At 44.6% G+C, this 21,471-nt stretch overlaps 1 protein-coding gene across 1 annotated transcript in view; it reads right to left on the reverse strand.

Annotated features, from left to right (window-relative positions):
• Positions 1-21,471, reverse strand: part of samd4a (sterile alpha motif domain containing 4A) — a 43,224-nt gene that overhangs the window by 8,954 nt on the left and 12,799 nt on the right. Inside the window, exons 3-11 of the mRNA XM_041037707.1 lie at positions 9,659-10,255; positions 6,868-7,155; positions 5,441-5,550; positions 4,903-4,989; positions 3,957-4,203; positions 3,773-3,858; positions 3,216-3,334; positions 2,225-2,426; positions 432-558 (exon numbers count right to left, since the gene is read on the reverse strand). Of these exons, the coding sequence (XP_040893641.1) occupies positions 432-558; positions 2,225-2,426; positions 3,216-3,334; positions 3,773-3,858; positions 3,957-4,203; positions 4,903-4,989; positions 5,441-5,550; positions 6,868-7,155; positions 9,659-10,255 (1,863 nt within the window). The remainder of the gene's footprint in view (positions 1-431; positions 559-2,224; positions 2,427-3,215; positions 3,335-3,772; positions 3,859-3,956; positions 4,204-4,902; positions 4,990-5,440; positions 5,551-6,867; positions 7,156-9,658; positions 10,256-21,471) is intronic.

Raw genomic sequence — 21,471 nt, forward strand, 5'->3', positions numbered from 1 at the left:
ATGAACAAAAACAACATTAAATATATTTAATGTGACCACGGCAGTTATTCTGAGTGTGTTCTGGAAGAAACAATACCAAACAATATGAGCTAACATGGGGTTTTCGCCCTGATAACAAAGAAAATGAACAGTGATAAGAGTCAATGTTCTGCCCTTCAGATTAAGTTTCTTTTTAAGGATGAACATTGTCAAAATAAAAACAGTTCCATAGGAACACTTGTTATTTGACACATTCATCCCAACACAACAGTCTGGCCGTGGTGAGGTTTGTGTGTTTGAGACAAGGTGAGACTAAACACCATATACAAAGTCTAAAAAGTATTAAAAAAAACGGTTGAAGGCGGAAACAAAAAAAAGTTACAGACATCAGCTACACCTGTCATATCACTGCCAGAGTGTGTGTGTGTGTGTGTGTGTGTGGCCTTTCTCACCAGCTTGTTGGAACATGACCATGGTTTGTGGCGTGGTGTGAACCGGAAGGGAGCGGGTCCTCTGCACGGAGCTGTGGGTCCGGCTGGGCATGCTGTTGCTTCCTCCAGGGTTGGCGAACCACAGACCCTGAGGAGAACATTTGACCAGAACATTAAAACTCCTTCATTAACACCACGGCAACATCAGTAACTTCATCTTGTCTAGTGGCAGAGATCAGAACCAGCACCTGTCTCATCTCCTGCCAGCCGTCAAATTCTGAGACAATCTGCTCAACAGTTTTTGTGAAGTTTTATTCACAAAAACTAAAATTAAATCACTTTTTAATGTAAGTTTTGTCTGAACTCTTGACTAATTCTGTATTGGAAAATAAAAACCACATGATTATAATATTAATATTATAATAATTGACTAGATCAAGCAAAATGAAAATGTAATGACTTTCTAGGGTGTACGGCAAATGCTGAATGTCGCTTGTGGGAAAGAAAGTTAAACACAGAGTAAATGCTTTCATTCACTAAATCTCTGATTTTCACTGATCAAACACTGATCAAACTTTCTCTGATCATGAAGGTTATGAAGTGAAATGGATTTAAAGAAGCAGTCGGGTGTAAGATCAAGGCCACGGCTTCAACAGTTTCACCCCCCACGCTCCTGTCTGGATGTCTGGCCCACACCTAATGACAGTCTGAGACGTTCACCACATGAATTCCTCACTGTAACCTGCCTATTATACCCCCAACACCAACACCACATGCCCCTCCCCTCCCCTGTCTCCCTCTGCAACCCCCCCTCGCGGCTCTCCAGTGCCGTGGGTCAGGGAAAAACAGGAAATGCCTGTGCACTGTTCTCACTGCCTCTGACTGGCTCTCTCACTCTCTCTCTCATACATACTCATATAAACTCTCTCTCTCTCTCTCTCATTGCCCCTCCTCCTCCAACACCACAGCTACCTCTCCCAAACTATGACTCACATATTTCCCTCCCACCCTCCTTCTCCTTCTCTCTCCCTGCACATCCACACTACAGTCCCACACAAGAAGATCCAGCGTGACGAGGAGGAACTGAGGTATTTCCTCCCATTGTAAAGGATAAGAGAGAGAGAGAGAGGGGGGAGAGAGAGAGAGAGAGAGAAAGAGAGAGAGAGAGAGAGTTTTACTATGAACTGGGTCAGCCCAGACCAAAGTGTGCCAGGATGGGCCTGAAACAGCTCCACAGCTCCTCCTGTTTCAGTGTTCGGCACTGACGCAGGGCCTCTGGTATGTGGGGTGACCTGCCTACGAGTTCCATTCACCTCACCTCATTCGCCAAACACCGCCACTGCTCCTCTTCCTCACCCCGCATTTTTTTTTGTCATGGAATAAAAAACCTATTTCAGGAAGAATACGTGCTCAAGAAGGAATTCTGCTGCTCAGGTCATTGTAAACATCCTGGAATGTATTATTTCACATTTCAAAATGTTCCTTTGTACAGTCAGGAACACCGCTGCCATTCAGCATCACAGTCACTACCTACACATCGGAGAAGAGCATGAATTCAGCTCGAGCTTTTCTCTATGAGAGGACATAACTTCACAGGAAATACTCTGAACTATCCATCCTCATCTCATTTCTCTGACCAGCTCCACTGATGCTAGATTCTAAGTAATAATAATAAAAATTATTCTGAAGGAAAATACTATTTGAAGATGTCACTTTGAGCTCTGGGAAACTGTGATGTGATGGTTTTTTTTTCTCATTCTGCTCTTTCTCTTTATTTCCTCTTTCCTTAGAATGTCCTTGCTGGTTTGACTCACCTGTCTCCCCTGCTTGGGACCAGTGGGTGTGCTGCTGGAGCTGCGAGGTGTGGGTCCCAGCAGCCCCCCGCTTCCCAACAGGCCCAGCCTGGCACCTGGCAAGCTCCTGGAGGGCATCTGGAACTGGCGAAGGCTCCTCCTGGCCGACACGCTGCCCCCAACACAGCCAGAGGTGGGGAGAGAGTTGGACTGGCCAAAACGGCTGCAGCAGCAGGACGAGACAAAAAGTCAGAAACAGGCAAGCAAATGATTTACCGTCGTTATTTGTAGATAACTAAGGTTTACAAATAAAGAGCTGAACAGTGAAGCTAACATGATAAGAGCCATTTTAGCCATTTTAATAACAGCAAACTCTTTTACACAGAACTCATCATAACAGCAATTTTTCCTCTGCATTGATGAAGCTGTGATGCTGGGCACAAATGTTCTGAAGCAGTTGAATTTGTGTTAATAATAATTAAAAAAGATTTAATTATCCTGTTCATTAGAATGTACCTTTATTCTCTAACAGAGGTGATACTTTAATCATGGGGGAAAAAAACACGCCACTGCTAATGAATACAAAGGAAATGCTCTGTCTGAAACTAAGGATTAAATCCTTTTCTAACTGACTTACCTGTTTCTCTGCATTGGTACACATCATGTCCACAGAGAAAATTAGGAGGATCTTCATGAAAACTGGCATATTTGCAACATTTATCAAAATACCAGAGGATCATTCATGACTAAATGACTGATCCCTCTTTAAAAACTGTTGTAGTTTGGGTTTAAAATGATCTCAGTCATGATCTGTTTTGAGTTCTGTGAGTAAGGAGCTCTGCATCTTGATCCCCTGAACATTTCCCTTTCATTTGATCATTTACAGCCACAAATCTGTAGTTTTTTTCCTTACAACCTTAATTTTTCTGGTTGTTTTATTAAAGTTAAAGTTACTTTGATTTTTTCAAGTGTTTTTTGTGACACACAAGTAAAAAAAAAAAAAAAAAAATACCTCCTCTGCGGTCGGTACCCTGCTATGTCAAGGAGGGTTTTCCTGGGAATGGACCGGAACAGCCTCTGAACCTGTTGTTTCCATGACAACAGCCTCTTCTTCTGCGTCTCAGTGAAGGACTGACAGGGAGGGGAAGGGGAGAACAGGGAGTATGAATCGGGGATGAAATGAAGCATGACCGGTGGACCGCACGGCTCAGGATTTTCAGGTGCATTGTGTCGCAAACAAATGACTCCATCACTCCAAACTGTGATTTACATTAGAGTAAAAGAGAAAATCTAAAGCATAATACTGCTCAGTTATACTGCAACATAATGACACTGACATTTATCTCTAGCTCAAGAGTTTCATAGAGACAGAGTGGTCTGGATGAGATGATGAACACAGCCGTAAATGTATGAGGAATTATTATGAATTCACTGAATTTACCCTCAAAGATCTTTCATGATTTTTATTTTTATTTTATGAAACTTTTATGAAACAATATACGTCATATGACCAATTTTAAGCTAACTGTCATTTCTTATCATACTGTCTACAAGTGTATATTGAAATACCTCGTGGATAAGGCACTTGTCGATGAGTTGTAGGTAGGAGCTGATGTTGTCTTCGTCTGACCTTGACACCAGTAGCTGGGTACAAACTGACGACGGGACAGAAACGGAAAAGAAGACATTAAAACAAAAACCTTTCTCAGTCCATGGAAACAATCTCAAATGAGTACTGATGCTTGCAGCTCACCTTTGCCCATGACGCGAGTGAACTGGCCAGGTAGATCCCCCTCTGCGATGACGCTGGTTCCAGACTCAGCTTCCCCTCCGCCTCCCCCGGACAGGTGGGAGCCAGGTGCAGCGCTCTTGCCCTCAGGGCTCAGGAGGGGGCGCTGCAGGGAGGCCTCCTCACCTCCACTGAAAGCCTTGATAGGCGTCATGATCATTTGGTGGAGCTCCTGCAGCGGAGCACGCAGATTACTGCCCTCTAACACGTCCTGGTGACGGTAAATGATGGGAGGGAAAGGTAGAAGGGGGAGCAGATCAGAAAGATTAGAAACAGTAGGAGCTTTTACTCTCCCACAATAATTTACATGTAATCACACAAGTCTGGTTTTCCTTCACTACTTGTGTCCACGTGTATCATATCAGCCTCCCCCCAACCCCCCACCCACCCATCACAGAGCAGCGGCGTACATGAGTCTGTGTAAACCCAAAATACCAAGCAACAGGTGTCTTGTTTCCCTCGCCCTACAAATGCAGCGGTAACAAATTTTAAAATGAAGCGTTGGTGAAAAGGTTAAGCCTGAATTTAGCCGGCCCAAGAAGTCCCTCCTGCAGTGTGCCCTTGAGTGCCATTGTCTTGCTTCGAACGCTGAATGGAGGGGTGAGGGGCTTGGGGAGGCAGGACGGGTTTAAATTGGGAGCCCAAAACTCTCCTTCCTGGATTAGGTGTTCCCTGAGCTGCCATCTCAGATACGTAACACCAACTGAGAATGGCCACCCCTCCCACACTGTCCCACACACAGTGGAGAAGAGAGGCGGCGCCCCGTGGTGCCCACCGAGGTCACAGGCTCAATCACCAATTAAAAGAAATTACAAATAAGATTTCCAAATTCACAGAAGGCAGAAATGAGAGAATGTTAGTATGATGAGAGGGAAGAGGAGAATGAGATGTGGTATCCAGTCACTCTGACCTTTTCCAGGCTCCGCAGAAGGTTCTGCCTCTCTTTGAGCTTCTGAATGCTGATAACGATCTTGTGTCTTGCCCCTTTAGTGACTTTCTGTTGGTGGAAAGAGTTTTGTGTCAGACATCCTTTTGGTGACCGGCAAAGTACTCGTCCAAAAGACTGACACCAATAGTTAGAGATAAAGAGATGAGCAGGGTACGAACACAGGCTGTGAAGGTTCTTTCAAACAGAGGACAGTGAGTACATTCCAGGTCAGACAGAGAAACAGTGAGCAGCACCTGGAGGAAGTATACAACTTCCCGGTGAGCTGTGTTAATATTAGCTGCATCCTCCGTTTCAGAATTGACTCTTCAGCGTCTTATAGTACAAGCTCAGCAGTCACTAAATTTGTCTTGTACCATTTATTCCAACGTATTTGATAATGTTGACTGAATCGGTTTAGTCACAATTTACTATTATTAGTGAACAGAACACAAAATACACTATAACAGCTGAGGCTGAAAACTGAACCTGACTGTGTCTGATTGTCTGTCTGCACACGAACCTGTGCCTCCAGCTGCTCCTCAGTCAGTGACATCATCTCATCGTAGGTCATGGTGGAAAACAGAGCGGCGTATTTATGGAGACGGAGACTCTTCAGCCACGAGGGAACATCTGTGGGGCAGAAAGCACACACACACACACTGTTAAACTGATCAGCTAATCAAGCTGTTACTGATCACATGTTTAGTCAGACACTGTTTCCTGGAAATGCTTACTAATGCTCAACTTGTCCGTACTCAACATTCAAACTGCTGAGAGCGTTAGCGAGTTGTTGAGACATCTCTGTGATGATCTGCAGTTTAGAGTAAAGCCTGGTGTGCTAACAGCAGCAGTACCAACAAAGTCTCTTTAGTGCAACGCAGACGAGAACTAATAAACACGATGAATTTATGTTTCTCGTTTGCTGTATTTACATATGTTAATGGTATGTTAGGACTCTCTTTGTGCAGAAGCTCTGAGAGGAAACAGGGACATGTACGACTATGCAAACCAGGAACTATATGGACACTGAGCGTCTTCCAGCTCCACCACCAACCCCACCTAATGTGTCAGACTTCAGCAGAGTGTCTGATTGCAGTTAGACAGCTGTTTGATTTTAGCTGAATAATGAATATTGTGATAGTGTTTAAAACCAAGCTGAACCAACTGAAAGCAGGAAAAAAAAACATCTGTCCCAGGGTGTTCACATAATCTTACATTAAATCTTGAACTTGTAACAGTGCACTGTTTTCTGGCAGTAACACACAACTGAAAAATGGTCTAACAGTCTCCTCTAAGGTGAAATAGACGAATGAAAGCTTCAGTGTGTGCTCTTGGTGCTGCTGATGAGAAATGTTTGCTTTGCTTCCCTGTTGAGCTGGATGACAACATGAAAAATCTTTGTAAAAGAAAAAGACAGAAACTATATTCCTGTGTAGACAGTGATAGCCACGGAGTAAGGTCACCGGGGTCAGCAGCTCTGGCCTCTGCTTCCCCTGAAAAACTGCTCTGACTGGATCAACAACTTGCCAAAGCCTCCAGCCGAATGCTTGAAAGGCACACATAAAAGAAAGTTTAAAAAAAAAAAGTTTTTCCCCTGAACTCGTCTCTCCCTGTTGTCACTCAGGTCTAATAGGGACGCCTGCATTCAGGGCAGGTTATCTAAGTTAGCTGTTTCTCATGAATTCTACCAGAATGTCTTTAAACACTTTACAACAAGAAAAACCAGTTTCATGTCAGATTCCATGTAACAGTAAAAAGAGAACCTGGGCTGGACATGCCTTTAGAAAGCAATGTCATTGATACATGGATATAAAAGTACAATTTTAAATCCCTTACCACTGTGTTAATATATGTTGGTTATATTTTCTATATAAAAATGTCTTAAATAATCAAATGTACTTGGTGTAATTACCATTAAATGACTACACGCTGGTCTTTCTTACTCACCCCTCATGCCACTGCCCTCTTCATGAAAGGAACTGCGATGCAGACCGGACCCTCCTCCTAAACCAGCCTCCTCCAGATGCTCACTGCCTCCACTACCCGAGGACGCGATGCTGCTCTGGGGTGAGAGAGGTGCGTGGTCTGGGGCCGGACCTCTAGCGGTCCGTAGGTCCTCCTGGGACAGCCAGACGTGGCCCAGGGCCTGGTTGCTGGGGCCGCTCATGGGAGGCGTCAGGGACACGGAGCGCTTCAGGGGACTGTGCTGCTGGCTGCCACCTCCACTCGTCAGGACTGCAAGAACAAACCAAGACTGGTCAGGTAGGGGCAGTGGTCAAACTTCTGCATTTTGTTTTACCCGTGTCTAACAGTAGATCTCCAGAGCTAAACTAGATGAAGCTCAGATGGGAAATTACAACACAGTATTTGTTTGTGAATTAACTGAGGCAGCTGAAAGGACAAGGCCATATATGAGAGATAGGAGACAGGTCTCTCCTTCACTTGTTTGTTGGTTTAAATACTCAGCCTTGAGGCTAAACACCAAACAACACCTCCTGAATGAGGCAGAAATATCATTGATGGTTTACAAATTATTTTGTGGTATCGTCAGCAATGAAATAAATCTGTACGATAAACCTTTCTCCTCTGTTTCTCCAGCTTCTCTTCTCACTTCATTTCTGTATTAACAATTGAAAGCTGTGCTCCTCGGCGTGACTTAACGATGATGACGTGCTGGGGCCACACCAAGGTTACCGTTACAACTGAAATGCTCATACTTTAAACCCAACACAAGCAGCTCTAGCATCACAGATTTTTCCTGCCAAAGGAGGTAAACAAAATTAAAAGGTGGAGAGCCAAAGAGCTTTTTGTGTCGCCACTCTGACAGGGTAAGCTGCCGCCAACACTCCAGTCTCTCTCCTCCTCCTCCTCCTATATGCGGTCCTCTTACTGTTGGCGCTATGTATAGGACTTCATGGGCCCTGTTTAAAATAGGTGCCCAGCTAACATTACAAGTTCCAGTCCCTAAATATTAGCCATTTTCCCTAAATACAGTCCCCCACAAAGGCTGCCTTACAAGGGAAGGGATGGGTGGTATGTCCTGCTGTGGCTTGGACTGAGGCTGAGAGATGGGTGAGGGGTGGGGGGAGGTGGGGGTCACCAGGATGTTCTATCAGTAGCACACAGGTTGATGTGGTTGGACAATTATACTCCTGTGGTCGTCATCATCATCATCAGGACACGGATGACCACAGTGTGTAGGGAGGGGGGGGGGGGCCTGAGGACCTGGTGGCTGACTCTGAGTAACAGGATAAATGCTGCATGTTTATTGATCACTGTTTTCATTTTGAATGGACAGGTGAGAAATTAAATATTAAGATTTGATGACAAAAGCACTGATCAAACATATTTTATCATCTCCCTCTGACTTTTGTGCCAGTGCCAGTTTGCATCTGCTCACTGTGTCCACCAGCGCCGTGGCTGCTCGCCGGGGTAACTCTAGTTTATCAGAAATCCTGAGGCCTTTTGTGTGGGACTGAAGCTGCTAGCAGTCAAAAATACAAGAGGATCTTTCTTGGAGCAGTGAGCAGGGCTTTAAATGTGTCTTTATTTATAAACCCTCAGCTGTTTCTTTCATCTCCCAGGAAAAAAAAAAAAAAAAACACAGAGCCCTTGCATTCTTGTCTGGAAATATCCTGCTCTGACCATAGTTATGTTCAATTTCAACAGCCCTGCCCTCTCTGTGTGTTGTCTTCAACCTCACACAGCCTCTGTAGTTGCTGTGTGGGTTGCTCAGTGTGCAGTTTGCCTGACCAGAGTGCATTTGCTGTGCTGGGCCTATTTAGTGTGTTCAGGGTGTGTTTGGTAAGTTTGTAGTGTACTCTGAGTCTTCAGAGTCTTTAATGGAATACTAATGAATCCTGCATTTTAACTGAATTTAAATAATTTCGTGTCTCTGTTGTGCTGCCAAATGCTACACTTACTACTGCAAAGCCATAACCTCTTATTTGACGATTAAAGCGATCCTCTTTGAGCTGTTGATGAGGTACAGCTTAAAGACCCTGGTGTGAAACTGCGCCTGGACGCGGGCGATCGGGTGGACACCCCAGACAGAGAGGCGATCATCAGGTCAGGTCAGAGTAGGTGGCTGTAATCACTGAGGCGTTCTCACAGGATGCAGTAGTTTTGACCACTTTGACTTCAGAAGTTTGACTTTAGCCACATCTTTAGCAGAAAATGGTACCAGACACACTATGTACACTTTTATGTCTCTTGTAATTAACTGATACAGAGGGTCCTCCAGTAAAAAACACACCAGTGTTTACTCCATTAAACTGAAGTCGATGGAATAAAAACACAGACAGGAAGACAGAGCGTGACAGAGGACGCCGGGACAGAATACACTCTAAATGCACAACTGGACTTGGCTGTAGAAGAACTTTAACCTCTCATCCAAGAGGCCTCTTCAGTTCAGAACTTTCAGTTTCCCCGTTGGTTTTCTGTTGATATTTGCAAATTTTAAAGGGCACATTCTGACATTTTTATATTATGTATGTCTAGTTTAGGCAATTTAATAGTTTTATCACATTCTGAAAATTCCTTTCAGTAATATACGACGATTTTACATCCCATTTTTATCTTTATCTTTATCTTATCATTACATTATCAGGTGCTGCACCGTGTGGCTGCTGCCAAAGAACCACACATGCATGCTGACCATGTGTGCTGTCAAAGCTGCACGATTAGAAACGGGCTGAACGCAGTACAAAGGACAGAGGACAGATGGGATTTCACTTACTGGTGTTACCGCCTCCGCCAGTTCCAACCGTGTTTATGGTTGCAGGCACAGAGGATGATGGGTAGAGAAGCAGGTGCCCGTTCTCACAGCCCTGCTGCTGCTGATGCCAGCCTCCGCCCAGCCCCGAGTCCCTGGAGCTCTGCCACCCATTAAGGCGGTCGTCTGAGCCATAGCGCTGGTGGTGATGCAAGGAGTACAGGTTGCCTGATGAAGAGGTGTTAGTGGAGGAGGAGGATCCTGATGAGGTGAGGGTGGATGGGGGCGTGGACTGGTGGTGGTGGTGGTGCGGCCCAGCAGGAGGAGGCCTTTCCAGTGAGTCTCCCCGGGCAGCAGCCCTTTCCTCCAGGTGGTTGAGCCAGAGTGCCAGGGCAGCGCGGTCTTCCAAGGAGGTGGCAGGGTGGATGAGGGCGTAGGACAGGAGCTGACGAGACTCCTCCAGGTGATGGCCATGCTCGATAGTGTGGGCCAGGATGCGCGGCAGCAGGCGCATATACTCGCCCTTAGCTTCAACATTGCCGGGTTTGAGCAGTGGGAGATGGGTGAGGACAAGCGAGATGACGCGCTCCTTAGGCTCGCCTTGCCACTGGCTGATCACTCCTGTCAGAGGAGACAGAAGAAACAGAACACAGTGAGAACTGTCAGTGAACAGCTGTTGTATGGTGGTGGTGTATGGCTATGAATTCAAATGTTAGCCTCTCACTAAGTTGCCAGCCAATCGTAGGTGCTCCTGACTGACAGGACTGGACCACAGTGATGAGCAGAGTATCCATGGATACATAATCTAAGATTACAGCAAAACAGTGAATGCTGGGTGCACGATATCCAAGGTGGTAGCAAAGACGAATTTAATTGATAGTTGGGAAGATGGATTAGTGAACACATGTACGGTTAAAAATAGGAGACACAGAGATGATGTCAGGCCCGTTGCACTGTCATCCTTCTATTTTGTTCTTTCCCTACACACCCAGCTCTGTAGGCTGCTGATGGTGGCTGTACAGCTCTATACATAACCTGGAGGTCATGGAGCTCTATTGTTGTCCGAGTCAGTAGGCCGTTAGGAGCCCATTCCTGTCATCTTGGACCAGGGCTATAGATACCAACAGGTCAGGGCAACGGCTTTGGGCAGTCATACAAATAGAGACAGGATGCAACGGGACGCAGGTCGGCTTCACTTCCTGCTTGGAAGATGTTTCTGTGTGAATCTGACCACCGAGGCCATTCTTAACCCTTAGGATCTTGTCTCTAAATCTGACATATGAAACATGTGAAACTAGAAAATACATCTGTTAGCCCTTCTGTCCAAAGATATCCCAATGTCACAGTCTACTTTGTGGTGATGTACGGCTCTGTCTGCCCTGTCGAGAGGACAGCTGCAGCTCTGATCGGGCAGATGGAAGACCACGGACCCTGGAGCCTTCCAAACAAGGTTCACATTCATTTCATCCCATGAGGGATGACCAGGACTGGAGGATAAAATAATTCAGGTTTAAGCCTACTCACAGCATGGCACCGACAGTTTCACACACGTTTACTCATACAATCCCACTCTTTTCTGCCCACAGGAAGTTCAGCAGCATGTGAGTGTCCCGGCAAAACATTTTTTTCAATAGTTAGTTCAACAAAATTTCAAATCAAACCCGTGAAATACAGTAATTACATTATATACATTATTGTCAACTGAAAGTGTAAACTAATACAGTTAAATGTATGGTTAGGCCATTAAAGTTTAATTCTATTTGATCAATCTACTTGTGTATTGTGTTATAAACTGTATTCTTATATCCAGACAATGTGAAACTGAATACTAAACTGTGAACAGGATGAAAAAGCAAAAAAAAGCCAACTCATCTTCAGTTCACAGGCACTTTTTTTGAAGAAATGCTCTTCAGAGCCATGTCAGCTAATGTGAATGGGTGACAGGAAGGGACATGACAGAGTGAACTAGGCCAGGCTGTCCCAAAGCTCAGCAGACAGCCTATACTGAGAGGGGACATAGAGAACAAGGAGACAGAGGAGGTGGGGAAAGACTGAAGTATAAAGGAGTTTGAGAGGGGAGGGGGGGGGGAGAAAATAAATGGAGGGAGGGAGCACGGTGTGTGAGGGGAGCCAGGGAGTTACTCCACTCTGGTGCTGCAGGGATGATGTAATCCTTCATTCCTCTGAATGAGGCAAGCCTCGGTCCAACAGGAATTGTTCCATGATTAAAACTCGTTTATTTCCAAATGACTGGAAAACATTAAGATGTAACACAGAAACCCTGATAAATGCTCAAAGAGAGCCGACAGAAGCGGTGGTGCACTGCCAACTTTTAAACATCACCATTTTACTTTTGACAGTAAAATGTTTTCAACTTTTTGACATTTACTTGGCAAGCTACAAAAAAAGGGACCATTAAAAGCAGCTAGTTCCCCAAAATACTAGCTCGTCATGTTTACTGTGACTGTCACATCATATCAAACACAATCTGCGCTTTCATTTTACATAAAGTAGAAAAGTGAACATGGCGATCCTATGGGCTCTGTGAAAGCGGCTTGCTTGTGTATTGTTGTCCTTTGCTATGTCTCTGAATTGAACAGAGCTTGTAAGTGAGCGGCAGACAGAAATCTAAAATCCTTTTATCTCAGATCTTGTCACGTCCTCCCACTACGCAGTCCCACACATTCACACGCCAAAGCCTAGAACTCTCCCATCAACTCCTATTCAAGGTGGAGCGTGCAGGATATGAGAAATCAGCAGACATCTATAATAATTCTCTCACAACTGACTACAGCTACAGTGAACATCAGGAGTACACAACGTATCTGGATGGACACCACATACACACACCTGTCAGTTGTGAATGAATATGTTTAAAAAATAAATCAGAAGAGAAAAAGGCTGAAAAAAGGTAAGAAGACTCGATACCTGGAGGTCAGGAAGCCTCCAGGTATCGAGTCCTCAGGCTTACTGATGTCCCGCTCCAAGGTTAAAAGGTCAAGGAGTCAGCCCCGGAGCAGTTCCCCCTCACAGTGAACAAACAGGCAGCGCCGCTTACCGCTCAAAGACGGGTCACAGTCGTCTCAGCCAGCATAGGTCAAAGGTCAACTGCTGGGAGAAACACTCGTCTACCTATTACACAGATGGATCAGACTCTACCCAGCAAAACAGAGACCGAGGCACTGAGTAGCTGTCTCAGCCAACCTTGTCTAAATAAATGCTCAGAAATTGACAATTATGAGAAAATACAGCAGACTCATAACCAAAGAAGCCATTAACTGTTCATTAATTCACACAAGTCAAATTAAATTTAAAGTAGACACGATGAGAACATTGTCCCATGCATGTCTGACTCTTTCCTTCTCTACTTTCCTAGCTTTGTCGCTCCCACCCTGAGGGGAAAATGCTAACCTCATCCAACTGGAGTAAAAAGGAGGGGAGGAGGAATGAGGAGAGGTGCGGTCAGACTGAGGTTACGACACTGACAGAGGGGAGGAACACTGGAAACACTGAGCTGCCATTCTTCCTTACAAAGTGATACCAATAGTTCATTTTCCTCTTTTTCTTTTTTTGGTAGTTTCTGACTCAGAGTTTCAGTGTGAACTTCACTGGAACTAGGTGTCTCTGTTAAACTCGTCCACCTCTGCATCCCAGCTGACAGAGCTCAGAGACAGGCCTGGACCTGCGGTCAGATAACTGTCTGTCCGGTGAGTTTCACATTTTCAACAAAGTCCAAAAAATATTTTAAACTAAGCGTCACACAAATTCAGCGATAAAGCGAACAAGACAAAGGATGTTAAATCTGTTCTTTCTTACAGAGAGACAAGGGCATGCTGGGAACTGGTGAATCACATAAGCATCATTGAGAAGAAAAAGAAAGTCAGACATACACAAACACTGAAACCACAGACGGAGTCATTTGCTCGGGGGCTGACACAGCGTTTCCCCAGTGTGGACAATGTCTGCTGCTGAACTCTGAGTGCCATCCTGCCCTGGCACTGCCCTCTGACACCCTCTCTGGCACCAAGACAATAGTGCTGCTTTCAGCACAGCCCTGCCTCTTTGACTATAGAGACTGTCCACCTTCGGTCCACAACCTGGCCCCTTCATCGTCTCTGAGAAACGTACAACAGAAAGAGGAAGCAGACGGACAGACAGACAGGGAAGTGAGTGGGTGAGTGTGAGTTTACACTTTTACACAAGTCACACACACACACACAAAAAAAGTTTAATGGTATAGTGGTGTATTATAACTGACAGTGGACAGGGTAAAAGGCTCTAATTTCACCTACGCAGTGATCTGCAGGTACTCTGAAGTTATTTAGCTGGTTTATTCAGGTACCACTGGCTGCCATCACAGACCAATTCTGTGTGCCATTGTCCAGCAACTGTCCAGGTTATTCCAGCAGTCATTCAAAGAAAAAAAGCTGCAGTGAACTGGAAAGCTTTGAATGATTAATATTAAGGTTGATCTAAATTTTGGATGGGAAAAAAACTCACGAGTTGAAATCTAATGAAAGAGAGAAGGACGCTCTGACATTTGAGAGGAGATGACAATGAGACTTTTCTCACACGGAAGCTTGCTGACCGTCCACACAGCAGCCGAGATCTCATTGTTCATGTCAACCATCTTCTTTGGAATCGGGTTATTTTCTTTTTTTATTTTTTTTGCCCCAAACTGATCAGTGGCAGTTGACATCAGTCAACAGAATACAACACGACAGCAGCTGCTGGGAGCAGTTGCTGTTTTTTTTTTTTCCCAAACAAACAAACAAACAACCATACATTTGATTGAGCTGTTATTTCCTGTGTCTGACATACAGAGATGACGTTCCCATTGTCAACCCTGCCAACAAAGGTCTGATTGACTTGCACATTTTTTTCAGCCGGGGGAAGATACCGACGGTCACAACACCAGACGTATTTCAATTAAAGAAAAAAAAAAAAAAATCAGCACTTGAAAAGTGTGTGACACAACATTTAAGACAAGGTGCTTTTTTTTTAGTTTTGGGTGAGGGGTGTGACTCATGTTTTTCCCTAAAATTTAAAACATCTTGCTCAGCATTATTTATCAATAGAAAGCCGCCCACCTACGTGTACAACACACAGATGAATTCAACAAGTTCACTCTTGTTCTCCGAGGGTTGTTCAGCCCCATTCTGGGAAGCGCTGACGTAAAACTGAAGTACAAGTGGACAAGTCAATTCAAGGGAATGTGGGTACATAAGGGAAGGAAATTAAAGCCCTTCTTCACTAAATAAGATATTTCACTGTAACATGAACATGTTACTAAACATGGCCACTTCCCTGGAAAATCCCAGAGTAAAGTGACTGGGTCAACAAAATGAGCCATTTATGTGGAAACTGTCGCTTGCTGAAATTTCAAAGATCAGCTCGTGGATTCGCACAGGATTCAAATCCGTAGCTCAGTGATTCCCGTCCCAGGTTTTCATCCCAACACACTAACAAAGTCGAGAAGAGCAACCAAAACTGAAAAAGCTCTGTAATTAATATAAATCACATCACATCTCCAAGTAACGTGGGTCCCTGCGAGTGTGGACCCAGGAACCTCAGAGCAGCAGATGTTCACTGGGTCAAACTTTGACCCTGAGCTGGACACGGCGTGTCCTCTTCGCATCCGACTCTGTGATCACAAGACACAAGTGACAGTGGTGGAAACAGTGGGATTGTTTTAGCTCATTTGTTACACATTGGTCATGTGCAAACACAAACACACCCCAACGGAGACACACTCTCACCAACACACACACTTGTGGAGACTGTTTGTTAGACACATGATTCCTCTCGTTCTAAATATAGATAGGTCAACAGCACACAAAGCCACAACAAGGCAGCTAGCACAACAGATAAGACCATATTAGTGGTTAGCAAAGGGACACATTAACTCCCAATCACACCGACGATGACACACCAACTCTGTGTGTGTGTGTGTGTGTGTGTGGATTGGAAGATTAATAAAGTTAGTTTGGGGGTTTGAGTTTAAGATAAAGATTAGGATTACATTTTGGTTAGGGCTAAGATAAACCTTTTAGCTGAGGTGTAACCAAGGAGGGTGAGAGTTAGGGACTGAATCTCGTCCATGGAAAATCTTCACGTCACTGTGTGTGCGACTGTGTGTGCGACTGTGTGTGTGCGACTGTGTGTGCGACTGTGTGGCCTGTAAACCTCTGTCCTGCGTTTCTCCTGTTAGCAAAACAAACACGAGAGTGGTTCACTTTGTCCCACTACCGGCAACTTGCTATAGCTGTTGTTGATTCAACACCATGTCAGACACAGCGTGTCCCCCTCTACCAACCAGAGGACAGCAACCCGAGGCGAAAAGAGCGCTGACCAACAATAAACAGAGCAGTGGGCTTAATTTAAGAAAGGACCTGCCAAGGAGGCTAGTGGGAGAGAGAGAAGACTGGAGGAGATGAAATGTGGATTGAATGTATTTATGAAAAGATCCTGGAATTTACTTTTTAAACCACTGACACATTACAACACAGCTACACAACTTAGACTCACATACAGTAAGACATAGGCACACACTGTGTGAGGAAGGAATTTGGAGTTTAGGCAACTCAGAAGAAGTTGTGGAAGGAGAAAAAGGAGATAGGGTGGTGGAGGTTACTTGAGGAGAACAAAGTGAAGAAAGGCAGAGTAGTAGATGGGTGGAGTGAGGGGTGGGAGGGGGTAGAAAGGAAAAGTTCCCGCTCCTGCTTTCTGAGTGGATTCTCCAGCTCAGCAGTGGGGAATGTGCTGGCATACCACAGAGCCTGCTGCTTAAAAATGCAGTGATTCCTAACGGATCCACAGCCGGGGTCACACACACACACACACCACACACACACACCACACACACACACACACACACACACACACACACACAGAGCCCCAGTCCTATCCTTGGTCTGTACTATGGCTCTGTTTAACACCAGCGAAGGCGGGTCGGGTCTTTTTCACACCACATATAATGAGCCACAATATCACATTCTCCAGTCGTTTACACAAAACACTGAAATGGGACGCTTGTTGGAAAATATGTCACATGAATGAGTGGTTGTCTACATTACACCTATGACACTGACAGAGTTAGTTTTTTGTTTTTTCCATAACTGTCACCGTGTTTCTGCTCACTGTGTAACACCAGATAATGTTTATGTTTATCTTTTTTATTGTGCAGTTATTCGATTTCGAGGCCGTCTGGATTATAAGATACATTTTTGCAATGATTAGTCAATTAAGTGATTAGTTGTTGGAAAGAAAATTAATTTGCAACTATTCTGATAATCAAATAATCAATTAAGTCAGTAAGACGTTTGCAAACCTTTAGTGCTTATTTCTATTTATTTATCCATCAAAACAACTTACTGCAAATGGAACTTACTTGGTGAAGCTTCCTGTCAAAGCCTCGCTCTTTGTTTACATTTCTGAGCAGCTGTTGGGATAATGCCAGTTTCAAGTCCTACCAAAACACTTCATCCTCAAATATCAGTGGTCTGGTTACAGGTGGGACAACTGGATAAGACCGGAGAGCAAAAACTGAAGCCACGAGGGAAGCTGCTCTTGTTACTGGATCAGCTTTAATCACTGCCTACAAGGTGACAGGCACATATGGACACATTTCAAGGAGTAGCTGCACTTCACACCAGCTGGGCTGATCAATGTTTGCTCTGAAGCAGGGAAAGGAAATGAAGTGAAAAAGAGAGACCAAATATAGAAGAGGAGGTGTGAACTGAGTGGTAGAGAAAGAGTAAGAAAACATAAAGTTTCAACCAAAAACTGCAAAAAAACAATAAACAAATGAAATTACAAACAGCCTTCCATACTAAACCAAAAAGACTGAAAGAGTAACAGCAAAAAAAAAAAAAAAAAAACAAGAGCAAGAACAGTGAAACAGCAAAAAACAAAGAAACAAATACTGGAGCTGGAAGGCCAGAGGGACGGTGTATATACAGTAAATGAGGCGTGGTACAGAAAACGTATGGTGTAAATGTTCTAATGCTACATGCTGCATCGCCCCACCCAGACAGAGAGGCAGAGGAACAGAGTCCCTGTCCTGACAAGAAGAGCAGGCAGGCTCCCACAGGCCCTAACACAAGCTGAGGGGCCCTGCACTCTGGGGATAAGAGAGGAGAGAAGGCAGAGGGTGGATACAAGATATGACGAGATGGACTGGAAAGTTCACTGGTGTCAACAGGTTTAAACTAGAGGGGGAGAAAAAAGACACAGGGACGACTGTAAACGGGAAAATCACACAGGTAATAAACAAGAGGGGAGAAAATAAACCAAAGAGCCAAGGGAGTAAAAGAGAAAGACAACAAAAGAGGAACAGCGAGAAAAGAAAGACTGAAAGAGAGACGGGAGCGTCAGTGCTGTGGGATCGGCCCGACCTTGGCCTCAGTCTGACCTACTGACACATAACTGACTGGGGAGGAGGAGCGCTGTTTACTCCTGTCTACTCTAAAGTTCAGCCATTTCCCATTGTGCCTCTTAATAACGCAAAGGAAGCAAAATTATTCCACATTCACAACATAATAGATGGTAAAGAGATGGAAAAAGTTCATGTCTGGCCTGGGTATATGTTTATGTGATCAAAAATGAAAGATAGATAGACAGACAGATAGATAGATAGTAGTAGTAGTAGCAGTAGTAGTGTTGTTAGGATTATTCTTTTAAGGTCAGCTTTGGCTTCCAAGATTAATATTAGGACAAGTTTGAGCTGTGAAGTTACAGCTGAGGAAGAGGAGAGCATTGAGAGAAAATCTATCCCTGTCCATCTAAATAATCAGTGTGTCAGTCATCGTGCCAGGTGGGTAAATCTGAGTGACAGGAAACAGGCAGTCAAGCTGTCAGGAAACCAGTCAGCAGGTGATTTGCACTGGTCTCACTGGATGCCTCTGACTTGCACACGTGCTGCTCTGATGTGGATATTTGGACAACAGACTGATTTAAACAAACATGACTGACTCACGTCCGTTTCGTGTTAACGTGCAGTGAACGAACTTTCTGCAGAAATGTGATTTCCTCCTCAGATGAACGAGAAATCTGGTTTCCCTCAATCAAAGGAGACAGATGTGCATATGTCAACAGCTGTATTGTGTTTGTGTGTGTGGTCTGTGAGTTAGGATTGGGCTGGTAGAAGATGCCATTGTCCGTCGGCTATGGCTGACAGTTGTTGAACCCAGGATCCTGATCCCTCACCCTAACCCACTGCTCAGTCCAACCTTTCATGCCACATCACTCCTCTCTCATAACGGAAACCAGGAGACGCTATATAAAACACTGCAGCAATGTGTTTTATGATAGATAGGAAAACAGGTTAAATAAGGAAAAGAGGCCACTGTGTCGTTTCCACAGAAACCACTGAAGCACAGCCCCCCCAGTGAAAGATCGACCGGTTTCTAACACAGAGGGAGATTCCTATCACCCATAATAGAACAGGAAGAGAAACACCTTTTCATAGTCGTCATGCATCATCACAGCCAGGACACCTGGTCAAATTATAGAACATTATATAAAGCACGGCGCTCATCTGGTTTTCACATTGTGCGTGAGTCTGCGCGCGTGTGTGTGTGTGTGTGTGCAGCAGTGTCGGTGTACAGTAGGCGTAAAGTATTTATTCTGTGTAATGCTTTAAACAGTCGCCAAGACGAACGTGTGTGCATGTGTGTTCATATGCGTATACTTCCAAAGTGGGAAGCACCTGTGTAACGATGAGTTGGACATGTTTGTCGGTCGGTGTGTGTGTGTGTGTGTGTGTGTGTTTGTGTGTGTCTTTCTTCACAGGAAAAGGAAAAGAATCATCACGGCTACTGTGCAGGCCAGCATCCTGCTGCGCCGGCTTCATCAGAGAAAAGTGCTCTTAACACAGTCTGACGTCACTCCACATCCACTCTGAACCCCACCGAAACCAGGTCTGTCCGGTCAGTGAATCCAGGTGGTAACCATACCTTAAAATCTGCTACAGAATCAACACAACCGTTCATTACTCCTCCGCATAAAAAGTGTTAATCCTGGAAAAACATGAAGCAAATCAATGAATATGGGAACCACATTATACAAATCTATTGTTTAAGAAAATCGTTTATGTCCCAAATGATCGACTGATTTAAAAAACTGTTTACAACTTTATGTCATTTTGTCCACAACTTTTCAAAAACCTTAAAGGTCCATGTAAACTCCACACACCGCATCACTTCACCTGGACATCGCCCAGTCAACTGCTGTCATGTGGCACCAACACAGGAGGCCATAAATGATGAAGATTAAACAGGTCAGTCCCTCCAGGATCTCACAGGCTTTTGTTGGAATTGTTGTGGTGTGAAGTGCCTGACTTCACGGCAGCTTTACTAGTAAAATTTTCTAGTAAATTTTTTCAATGTTTTTAGGCTTTTTTTGCAATGAAATACAAGGAAAGCATGCCTCTATCACTCTGTGATTTATTCTGCTAACCAGGTGTATTTAATCTAACTCACCTTTACTGGTGATTTGCGCAGGGCACTGCTATGACTGGTGAGACTCGTGGGAAACTACGATGATTGATCAAAGTTGCGGAAAAGTTGCAGTAACTGGACAAAACCAAGGTCGCACAGAACTGACAGGGACTGGCTGAATATTTGTGATCATGACATCGTGGCGTCCTGGAGGGACTGACAGGTAAAAGCTCCTTGTCTCTTGTCAACAACAGGTATCAACCAATATTTCCTGTCTAACAGAGGGTCTTGTTTTTTCATGGACAGAATTCCTCTCGGCCCTAAAAAGATCGATACCATGGATAATTTTTTTCTACAATGTTGAAGGTCAAATATTATAACTTGAGTTTGGATTTAATTTTAACAGAAATAAAACTATAAGTTTGCCTGAGCTGCATCTGCACCACAAATATTTCTGTCCTGCAGGACTACAAGGCTCATCCTTACTTTGTGTGCTCTGGTCGAGTGAAGAGGCCTGATGATGACTGTTTTATTGTCTCATCTCTTTCCCAGCAGTGGGGGAGATTTCCTAATAGTAGGACACTGCTGCTGTATGAATGGAGAACAATTCTTTGCTTTCCTTTACTCCAACCCCCCTCCCTTCCCGCTTCCTCTTAAGTCTTTCATCAACATCCTCTCTTCTCCCCTGCTGCAGTAGTAACTGGTAGTTGGAGGTCTGGGGGGAAGCAGGGTGGGGGCCGAAAGCAGGGTGATTTGCAGTCTACCTGTGGAAGCGTATGTAGTGCTCCAGTGCTGGGGAGGCTCTGAATGTGGCAGTCGCAGCTATGCTGGGAATGTGAGCCTCCGCTCTGCCAGGGCTGGACCGGAGAAGCCCACAACTCTATTTAAGGAAATGGCAGTCAGGGGCCCATCGGCCGCTCTCTCTGCCTCTCCGTTTCTCTGTCTGTCTCTCGCTCTGCTCAGAGCCTTTCCTTCCTTGTACAAGAATGATAATTATTTTCCTTTGTGGAAAAAGAGGTTTATTTCCGTACCTGCTGGGAAGAAGGAGAACACACACACACAAAGAGAAAAGGGTGCAGACACACAGTGTATTGGTGGTGCGGTTTGGGTAATTATTTGCGGTACGTTTATGAACGTAAAAGGGATGTGTCTTCGTAAACTGCTTTAGTGCTGCGGTCTGCTAAACAACAACAAAAACAAAAACAAGCCTGTTAAAGAGTGAGTAAGTTTGAAAGTAGCTGAAAGACACTTGCAGAGGCTTTGTCCTGGCCTTTAAACCAGATGATACAGAAAAAGGTGATCATACTAGGGTTAGATGTCAGGCTTTCTCTCACTATCTGATATCTGATATTAAGCAGTCGGACTCAGGCTACGCTGTTCACTTCATCGACAGAACTG

The sequence above is a fragment of the Toxotes jaculatrix genome, chromosome 1 (genome assembly GCF_017976425.1).
Source record: "Toxotes jaculatrix isolate fToxJac2 chromosome 1, fToxJac2.pri, whole genome shotgun sequence".
NCBI classification, from domain to species: Eukaryota; Metazoa; Chordata; class Actinopteri; family Toxotidae; genus Toxotes; species Toxotes jaculatrix.